Here is an 11,190-nt window from a genome sequence, read left to right as displayed (position 1 = left end):
AGCAAATCTCTCTAGTAAGTAAATACCTTTTATAAATTAAAAATTATCATCTTTATTTGTTCAGATTAACATACAATATTTGAATCCACTAATGCGTCAAATTAACAGACATTGGGGCCTATTTACTAAGCCTTGGATGAAGATAAAGTGAACAGAGTTAAAGTAACAACCAACCAGCTCCTAACTGTCATTTTTTAAACAGCCTGTGACATGGCAGTTAAGAGCTGATTGGCTGTTACTTTATCTGTGTTCACTTTATCTCCATTCAAAGTTTAGTAAATAGACCGCATTTACAAGTAAGCCTATGTGTTCGTGCACTGGCTTTGGAAAAGGATAGCTAAAAAAACAGCTGTAACAAATGTAGGCCCTCATAGGCAATGTTTGTAAAATATTTCTATGTACCTGTAGTATATTTTATTATAACATGATTTTTTATGTTTCCTTTAATGTGCCATAAAATCTCATACTATAACCATTCTTGATTTGGCAACTGTGAGAAAAATATTGTTCTAAAGCAGGGTCCTACAAACTTTTTCTTGGAGTCCCATATAAGGAAAATTACTTTGTACAGAGGGTCACAAAATGTTTTCCTCCCAGCAATTAGACAACACTTTAAGAAACTAATACTAATTAAAATATCTTGAAATAAGTCTTTTTAATGGTTTTAGATTTAAATTTTACTCAATATGGTGAGATGCATAATATCAAACAGCAGTGTTCACAATTCATATGCCCCACATATGTGCAATTCATAAAATGCCACATCTGTGCCCCAATTCAAAAAATTTCACACAGTGCTCGATTGCCATAAAGCAGTGTCATTTTCAGATGATGTAGGACACATTTTGCACCTGTTTGCACTCCTACAGGCTTCCTAGCAATTCTTTGGAAATAAAGCTCTTACTTCGTCTTCTGTTGTTAGGAAGGAGGTAATTCTCCAACTAAAAATTCAGACATGACTGACTACTTTGTGTCCCTGTGTGGGTATTGGTTGATTCATGCACCTGGGTACTTTGAAGTCCCAATTACTCAGATGCCTGCAAAATAAGCTCTTTTACCTTATTATCACACATCAGGACATTGTGTCACTAATGTGGGAGGAGCTCACTCTGTAATGTGAGGTGGTAACAATTTACTTTTTAACATTGAATTATGCCCCATAGGGGATTATTCTGTAATGGGAGTAAAGCAAAAAAGAGCACATAATTTTGTACCTTGGTAAAACCATGTTGTAGTGTAGGTGGTACATATGTAAAATGTGCATAGATTTATACTGGGCACAAACTGGATAATAATTTGTTTGTACAGCCGACAAACGATACATCGTCCCGACTATCTGGCTGTGTATACACACAATATATCTGTGAACAATGTCTTTCACAAATATATCGCTTTACCGTGCTGCACGGCAGATAATATATATCTTGCAGATATATTGTTCACATCTGCTTGTGTGTACACGGGATCAAATGAATGACAGCATGTCCACAGGAACCAGTGAAAATGACATCAGAACTGGTTCTTCTGGGCAGACATATTGTAACGCTGATTGGTAAGTGTGTTTTTACAAAATCGTTTGTGTATAATCTGTACCAAATTATTAGACAAGTTGACCGGCCGATCCGTTGTTCCAGTGTATACCTCGCATTCAGTGGTGTATCTAGGGGGGGGGGGGGGGGGTTCGAGCGGGACACGTGCCCTTGGTGCTGTCATTTTCAGGCTTTAGGGCCTGATTCAGAGTTGTACGCAAACACAATGTTGACCAGTCTCGTCTCATAAAAATCTACAATCCCTAGGTCTTCAGGGCACTGTCTTATCCTGATTATCATCCTACTTATCAAATTGCTCTTTCAGAGTTCACGTCACTTGATCCACAACCTCTCGTTTGGAGTACCAAGAGGCTCAGTCCTAGGTGCTCTACCTTTTTTCTGTCTATACCACCTCTCTTGGGAAACTAATTAGCTCTTTCAGAATTCAGTATGATCTATTCTGTATGTTGCTTGTTTTGATTTTCCCTTCTGCAGTCCATTTGTGTACCAGACACAGCTTGATGATCGTTCTTTGTAGCTGCACCAGCCTGCCACATCTGGAGGCATGGCAAAGGTATACAGCCTTCCATCTGCAAAGCCCAAATCTCCATGCAGGGTTCACTGGTGAAGACCAGAGTTTCAACAAGGAAGCAACAGCCTTCACAAACATTTACTGATGTTAGATAGATGCGGCAGGTAAGGCCCAGAGCTGATCTAAAGGGATGCAGTCAGAAAGCCGACGGTCGGGGGGGGGGGGGGGTTAGGGGCTCCCGGGGGGACACTTAGGTTTAGGCACCCCTGGGAAGGTTAGGTTTAGACTGCGGGGATGGGTGGGGTGGGTTAGGTTTAGGCACTTAGGGGGGTTTAGGTTTAGGCACTTAGGGGGGTTTAGGTTTAGGCACTAAGGGGAGGTTAGGGTTAGGCACCCCTAAAGGAGGGTTAGGGTTGGGGGGGGGGGGAGTAGGCTTAGTTTATACTTGCCTTTTTAGCTGTTGTGATCTTCACTGCTGCCGGTCTTCCGACGTCTGGATTTGAACCGCTGGACATAGGTCCGTCAGTATTTTATCCCGATCTAAGCTACAGTCATCTCTAGCTACTGCCTGCATGCATTGTGATGTCACAATGAAGGTCACAGCCCTATATAAAGGATGCCCAGCTACTGGCAGCCATTTTGTGATGGCATTTTGTCCTGTGTTGATACACTCGGAGTAATTCCTGCTTTATTAATTGACTTTGGATAATGACTACTGATATGGACTTTGGATCTTCCACTAAGGTCCTGAACAACAACATCTTCAGAAAAAGAACAGCTTCAGGTATGGACTGTATAACAAATTTTGTCCTGTCACCCTTACACCTTCAGACACCTCCCTTCCTTTTATTTTCAGTTTAATTTAGAAACGATGGATTAAGCAATTTATTCATCTTATATGACGCTGCTGCAGGGTATCTACTGTCATTGAACCGGCCGGCTCTGTCTGTTTCTCCTCACTGACTGATATACAGATGTGTCTGCTTGCACTTTTGCCGATCGTGCTACAAACGCACGCATCGCGCCATGCAATTAGCCGCATTCGATACGCCATGCCGTGTGCTGTGTTCGCACCATGCAATTCTATGGCGTTGCGGGTGCGAATGTAGCGTGCATACCCACTCACATACCACGTTAGATCATAAACAGGATTAGAGAGACTTTATCATTTTTAAATATATATATTTTTGTTTAGAATACTATGTTAATCAACATTTATTTAATCCTGCATGGTTGCTAAGTAGGCAGATAGTGCCAATATTAGATAATTTTCAATCAAAATGGATAAACTGGAAATTTTACTATGAAGCCCCCATAGGTTTTGATACACCCCTGGCAGCATGGTTTGTTCCAGATACAAGATTGCTTGCCTTTTATACTTTGTTCCCAACTCCGAATCAGCCTGTCACAAACTCACGGGTGGATAGTGGATGCTAGTCTGTACTTTGGTATTGACATGACCCAGAATTGAGGCGCGGAGTCTAATGTCCCGGCGGTATTCACCAGGGATCCCCGGAAAGAGGTTTGGACTTAGTTGCGTCCGACAGGCAGGCCACGGCCCTCAGCATAGGTTCCCTAGTACAGGTGCTGGTGAACTCTGGAGTAGAGCGGAGTACGATGAAGGCGTACAACGTAGTCAATGCGCCGGGTCAGAACCAAACGGACAAGACGGTACCAGGGATCGGATAATATCAGGTCAGGAACAAAACCAAGGTCCGTAACGAGCAGAAGGAACAAGGACGCTGGAGTGAGGTAATGGAGCTTTATACTCTGGAACTTGTTTAATGCCCAGAGACTCCCTCTTATAGAGAGGAGTTTAAATCTCGTGCCAAACGTGACGTCACGTTTGATGCGCCTATCTCTTTAAATTCCCCTGCAGGTCGGTGCACGCACCCTAGGGGAGCCGCGGCTGCCTGCACTCTACATACGCAGCCCAGGCAAGGGAGAAGCCGGAAGCAGGGACTCTGGCAGTGGACGCCGGGTACTCCCCATCCACTGCCCGCCGCCAACCTGGACTCCAGTGTTGCTGTACCCGGTAAGTGACAGCTGGTGTCCGGCACACTGTTACATAGTAACATATTGGACCTAATTCTGATTTGAGAATAAAGCAAAAAGGAGTAACTTTCCACCTGGTGCAAATACAGGTGGAAAGTGAACCAATTAAATGGTGCGTTCAGAATTAAAGTGAACCAATTCCATTTTTTCCCATTTGGTACAGTAGAAACATTTTTATAAAATAGTATAAATTAAACATGGTACTATGTTATTGAAGCAGAAAAAACAAAAGTCAATGGATAATTAACAGTTCTTCAACGTTTTATATGCATTGCTAAGCCTCACGTTGATAAGTCCCACGCCAAACTTGATTGGTCCATAGCTTGCGGTGCTCCACAGTAGAGATGGCCATTGATGTTATGGCCATTCCTACTGCAATTTAGTGTTGAGCTAAGACATCCCCTTGCAAAATCTAAATCTTTCTGCACATTTTAAATCTGCCCCACCTGCAGTTCAACATGGATTTGCCAAGGTGTAAAGTTGCTACTTTTTTGTGTGTGTGCTTTATTCCCAACATTGAATCTGCCCCATGATATTCTATTTTATTTACAACCGAATCATAGGCTTCAAACCCAATTTAGAGACACATCACTTCCTATATTGAACTAACTAATGATAGGGACTTTAAGAAAACACTGTTAAAGCTATATATTCTATTTGAATGCATTTTTTTTTTTTGCAGACTAGGCTATGAAGAGGTCTTCTATACTCTAGAAGACAATCACAAGTATGATAGACCCTGGTAACCAGCGGTCACCATGATCCCTAATATGGCTTCTTGCACTTTAGTCTGATGTTGTCCTTTCTGCTCTCTGTTCTCCTTTTACAAGTAGCTATGAACCAAGTCTATGTATAATTGGCCTTAGAGATGAATAGGTCTGGTTACACCATTGATAAATATTCTGTTAGACTGCAATTTTTCTGTTGATAAGGCAATATTTGTATGGTGGATGGCACCATATTCACCCTTCTAGATTAAATTAATAACTTGGGCTTTCTCCTACATTGTGGCTGCCCAGGCTAGTTATTACAGTTTTTAAGTGTCTGGCGTGATGAACCAGTAGGGGAAGGCGGGGCTAGTTGTTGCAGAGGCAAGCGGTTACAACTAATCTAAAACTACAACCATGGTGCGGACCGTGCGACTGGGAACAAGTTTGAACATGTTTCCGTCAGTGCTCAGCGAAATGACGCTAACACAGACGTGTTTATGTAATAGGTACCTAAACAGACTCGTTTTTCTTATTCCAAAGTAATATTTTTCACCTAGATTTGAAGTCTTATCTTGGCTGGACTGTTAAAGGTAAGGGTATATCATTCATTTTCTTAGAACCACAGAGCATTAGTGTATTTATTGTCATTGTTATAATCGTATATTGAAGCACGGAAATCGAACTATGGCCATCTCGGTTATCTGATATCACTTAGGGCAAGTTGTTACACAATATCTGAGGCAAGTTGTTACTTGTAACAACGTGCCCCACAGTCAGTGGCGGATTTCCCACTAGGCACGAGGCACGTGTCTAGGGGCGCCACTTGCTGGGGGTAGCACAGCAGGCTGCCTCCCTACTCCGCTGTAGTTGAGCAGCGGGCCTTTTCTTTTTTACCCGGAGAGGGAGAGTGAGTTTTTTGTGAGCCGGGGGTGCGCAGCTACAAAGACAGAGCAGAGCAGGGCTCCTGTCGAGACATGGCCAGGAGTGGGTCCAGTGTATTGCATGTAAAGGGTGGGCTCATATTGGTTGCGTAAGAGGTGATGCAGTAGAATTAACTTGCACGAATTGCGAATCAGAAATCGGCAGTGTGGTCGATGAGTAATGTCTGTCATTGTCATCAGACAATATTAAAAATATATGCCAAATGTGATCTTGGGATAAATGTACAAAGTTTTCTAATGAACGCTTTTTATATTAAGATTTTGTATAGATTATTTTATCTGTAACAATTTACCCCAACCCCGTAACAACTTACCCCCGTCAGGTGCAGGTTGTTACCATTATTTTTGTTCCCGAAAAACAGGTTTTTCATTTGTTAATAATAATTACTGGATGTAACTTATACCCAATATAAATAGAAGAATACTGTTTTGTTAGTAAATTTTTCTGTTTGATTGTGATTAAAGATTTTTGAGATATTTGAATTTCTGTATTTTTGTAACCGCTTTCTCTTACTTTAAAACCTGCAATGTGTTAGAGGATAACTGGATCATTAAGATACTCATTGCAACTCTAGCTACTGTGTTTTTGTGAAACCTTCTGCTGTTACACAGACATACTCTGATTATAGCACCAGGGGTTGGGTTCGAAATGTCGAAATTTATCATGTAGACAGTGATGAAATGTCGAAATGTTAAAATGTCAACATTTCGTCCTGGTGGCCCAGCAGTGCCTTACCTTCTCCTGAGAATGTCGGCCAGTTTCCTATCGACAACATAAGTCGACATTTGGTGTTGACATTATGAATGATGACATTGTTATTGTTGACCTTTGGAATACATCCCTACTACCACTAAAGGCCATATTAAATTTGAGGCGAAAAGTCCGAGGTCAGACTTTTCGCCATCATCGCCATTTTTTCTGGGATAAAGTATCGTGTGCCTGCTTATCCCCGTATTCAAATAAGATCCTGCGAAAACGGGACCTGGCGGAAAGGCAAGTATTGTAAAGTCCTGTCACTTTTGGGGAAATCAGCCTGTCACCCCCCAAAAGATGGTCTGACATGGGAGATCACTATGGGTACCCCCGATTTTAAATAGCCGCGGCAGGTGCATAAATGCGCCTGTGATGAAGAATAGCATTTTTTTTTTTGGGGGGGGGGGTGAAATAACTAGTCCCATCAAATTTGGGGTACATGAAAATGGGTGCAAGCATATTTTTAAGTCCCTAAAGTGATTTTTTTAAATTCTTCAAAAATGCACCTTCCGCTACCAGCCGCATTCTAGAAACCAACTGCTGCATACTTGGGAACCCCCCCGGAATCAGTTTCGCTAGTTTAGAAGTTTGTCCCCCAATATTTTTTTTTTGCCCCCAAAAGTAAAGTATCTTTTTTGGGGTGTCCTGAGGAACTTTGTAAAAAAAATTTTGACACAGATTACTTTAAGGGGACATTCCAAAGGCTGCAGGCTATTTTTTTTTTTATTCTGCACCCCAAAACCCCAAATTCTGCACTTTTTTTCGCCACATAAACATGGTGAAAACTTATCCCCGTTATTTTTCAAAGACTTTTCGCACCTGCGAAAAAGTCTTTGAAATTGAATATGGGGATAAGTGAATATGGCACTAACGCTGTATTTTTTTTAAAAAGTGAAATAAATTAAGAAAATGGATAATCTTCATTTTATGTTAACTTCATGTTTAACTGGTCACATTGAGAGATCAGGTTTTTTTATGTGCAGTGTCTTTTTCATCAGATTTGATGGTACAATATTGGACAAAAAGTGTAGTAAAGGCACTTTCCACAGAACGTCCTATGCTCCTGCCCATGCCCTCCAGCAACAGCGTCGACTTTGTGTCTTTTCAGCAGATGAGTTTCCTGGATCGCAAGTTAGATTGTAAAGGTGTGTTAAGGGGCCTATCCATTAGCAGATGGTTTTCTGAACGATGAAAGACAAAAGATATCTATTCAAAATTCCGGTGGCTGTACTGAAATATATCTGTCATGTACATGACAGATTTTTGCAAAAGATGAACGATATTGCATGACATCATTCAGGGTGCGGATTGTGTTCTCTCCAGTACTTTGTAGCTGCTGTTAATGTCGTTAGTAGTTTGCCGCATATAAACTGTCAGATATTTCTAATCTCTGGCAGCGATATGCGATAATTGACCAACACGTTGGAGAGATGAAAGATAAAATTTATCGCCCGCGGGAGTGCGCATCTGTCATCATTCAGGACCTATCCATTAGCAGATAAATTGGACGACTGAACGATATATCGTTCAGTCATTCAATTTATCTGCTAATGGATAGGCCCCTTTACACATGAATCGCCACTATGATGAGGACTTGCGAGTGTAATCGTGGAAAAAAGTGTAATTGAAAGTATCATTGTACAAGTGTGTACCTAGCTTTAATAAGATGCTATACTAAAATGTGAGATGTGGCTCTTAATGTCCACAGTAGTGTGGATTTGATATATAAAATCATGTGGTAGCGGAAGAAGCGCATCAGGTTATGCCTATTTTGAATAGTTCAGAAAAAATTCAATAGATTGCTCCCCAAACACATAGGAGGAGATGTATCAAAGCCGACAGATGGAGAAATTGGCCATAACAAGACATCAGCATCTAGTTATGTTATAGAATGTATAAAGTGATCGCTATAAGCTGTTTGGTCGCTATGGGCAACTTCTCCATGTGTTCTCTTTAGAAGATTTGATACATCTCCCCCATAGCGATCTCTTTATCAAGCAAAATTTACATACACATGCTGCATATATTAATCAGGGTAGTCTGCTTGTGCATCTTATTCACATCTCATTGCGAATAAGATGCATTCGCGGCCTAAAAGAGGCACGACGTGGTCGAGTTGCACAGGAACTGGCAGCTCTCAATCGAAGTGAGGAAGGACATCTGTATTATGCGGTACTGTTGCAAATACTGGAAATATTTGCTGTGGACTCTCTCTTTGCCCCTGCTAGCCAGGAGTGCCAAGGGGGATACTAATTACCTGGTCCCGGGCTTGTTGGAGGACTCCGGGTCTGCACCAGATGTATAGGGGGGAGGGGGATTTACCCTGGCTGAGGGGGAGCAAGGCGTCCCCTGTGTGGCGCACAACGCCACTTCACAGCACCACAATTACTATTTTCATTACTTTTTTTGTAGGGGGTTTGGCCAAGCCTCACAATTAGACCACAGCCTCTACAGTACTCCGGTCTGGCACCGCTCTATATGGTCCTGCTGGTAGCTAACACTATCTTGAACTGGCATTATCCCATAGTAACTTTTAGGCTACAGTATCGCAATATTTTTCACTGAGGGATCCACAGATACTTGCTACTTGCCAATCTGCGTTAATGACAACTTTGCTCCCATATAGCAGCAGTGACACTTTAATCATGTCTCGTCAGGTCAACAGCTCCGCGGTACAGTATGTGACAGTCTACCAGCACCTCACAGTGCAGCCGGTTCTTTCCAAATCGTTGCCAGACTGTTTGACCTTACTAATGACTGTGCCTTTTAGTCACCGTGAGACTCCGTGTAATGTGTAATAAATTAAAAAGCAGATCAGTACTTGGTCAAAAAGGGTTTCAGAAACCCTACAAATAAAAATTAAATAGATAAATAAAGGGGTAGTGAGTCTACACTGAAGTAGAGAGACGTCAGAGATTACAATTTGTCTCTAAAACTTTATCCTTAACAAAAAAAACACAATATAATGTGAAACATAAACCGATATTAAAATTATCAACCAACATCACTGTTAAGCAAATAATATAAACGATCCTCACACAAAGCTTCAGCTCCAAGTGATGAGAGGGGGTGATCATGTCCCAATCCAGGGAAGTTGAATGCTTGGGGGGTATGAATATAATGGTTTACTCCAACCAAATATCGTGTTTTGGGAGGATTTGCAGGGTGCTGCGGACACGGTTGTTTTTTTTGCATCCCTCTCCTCCCCTGTAACCACAGTAAATTTTTTAAAATAATTTTTTTTTTTTTTTTACATCAGCCTCCACCAGCTTAATTACTTTATCTTGCCCTCCCCCACATGCAGAACGCATGTCATGGGAGACTGATGATCCTTCTCCCCTGCTGCAGCTGATCTCAACACTTGCAGGGATCAGCCAAATAGTTCCCCTCCTCACACTTCTGTCCTGGCGCATGCGCTCTAGAATGCTGTTCGCACTGCATTCTGGGGCGTGAATCCGGCGGTTAAGTCGGCAGTCCCAGACTGCCACATCACTGCAGGGAGGTCCGAGGAGTCAGAGGAGATCCACAAGTGCAGAACAGATAACCTCTTCAAAATCTGGGGAACACAGCGGGGTGGCGCGGACGCATGTGATGAGACCTTCTCAGCTGATTCAGCAGCAGACGCAATTCTGTGATTTACATAGATCAGGGAATTATTTGCCATTGCGTATAAGTAGCACTGCGCATGCATCATATAGCTTTCCATTTACGTACACACATAGGAATCATTTGCAATGTAAATATTTTGGTCAGGGTGTGTGGGGTGGTTAGGTGAACGCATGTGTGTCTGATCGTTTAAACGGCGTTCCGTAGGGGTGCATAAATTAGCCATTAAGATTGCTTCTGCAGCAAGAGACCTCTGTGTGTGAGGAGAACTGCAGTATTTGAGACAGGTCAGACCTGCTGCAATGGCCACATATGCAGGTACGCGACATTGTACGTTGATGAGAAGGCAGCAGTGGGCGTTCCTAAGCCCAGGTAAGCTTTACAACTATTAGCATATTTTCGCTACTGCGATCGCATCAGTGTCCTCTGTTGAATCAGGCTCTGTCCTCCCACTGACAGAGACTGCTGAGAAGTACCTATCTTGTCAGGAAAAGCCTCAACATTACAGTTGATCAGAAGGGCAGAGGTGGGGTGGGTGCATTAGGCAGCTGCCTATTGGTAGTGCTGGGCCTGTAATCAGGATTTACACATCATTAAATGTTTGTAAATGGCAGAAGACATACTTTGTTAAAAATAGATCAAATACATTTGTATTTATAGGGGTCAATTCAGTTATGTGCGAGTTGGGTCTTGCAAGTCGTTCTCACAGCACACTCGCACTGCAAACGCCATTTGCAATTCAGTCCCAAACTCATTGATTTTTCAAAGGGAATTTGCTTTGTTTTGTGAGCAGGTGAAAATGTAGGGAAAATCCTTATTTTAAGTTTAAAATGTCGGGACACAGTGCAGAACCTCTGGTACACACTGCCCAATGCATAATCAAGCACTTGAAGGGGTTTAAATAGCATCACTTGTGCTGGCCATACACGCTACAATTATCGGGGCGATCCGTGGATATCGGGTGGATTGCCCCGATAATTGTAGCGTGTGTGCGGGTGACCGGGGGTTAAATATTGTTCGGTCGGGCATGCTGGATTGTCCAGCATACCCGTCAGATGCGATA

General features: G+C 42.3%; 1 protein-coding gene across 1 annotated transcript in view; it reads left to right on the top strand.

Moving 5' to 3' along the window:
• Positions 1-2,769: 2,769 nt before the first annotated feature.
• The window catches only part of HIVEP1 (HIVEP zinc finger 1), a 176,750-nt gene continuing 168,329 nt past the window's right edge, over positions 2,770-11,190 (top strand). The window contains exon 1 of the mRNA XM_088471630.1: positions 2,770-2,845. Within this exon, the coding sequence (XP_088327756.1) occupies positions 2,770-2,845 (76 nt within the window). The remainder of the gene's footprint in view (positions 2,846-11,190) is intronic.

This window comes from Taudactylus pleione, unplaced genomic scaffold (genome assembly GCF_031769625.1).
Source record: "Taudactylus pleione unplaced genomic scaffold, aTauple2 ptg000116l, whole genome shotgun sequence".
Lineage (NCBI taxonomy): Eukaryota > Metazoa > Chordata > Amphibia > Anura > Myobatrachidae > Taudactylus > Taudactylus pleione.
The sequence above is the reverse complement of the archived record's forward strand: the minus strand, read 5'-3'. Positions and strand labels throughout refer to the sequence as shown.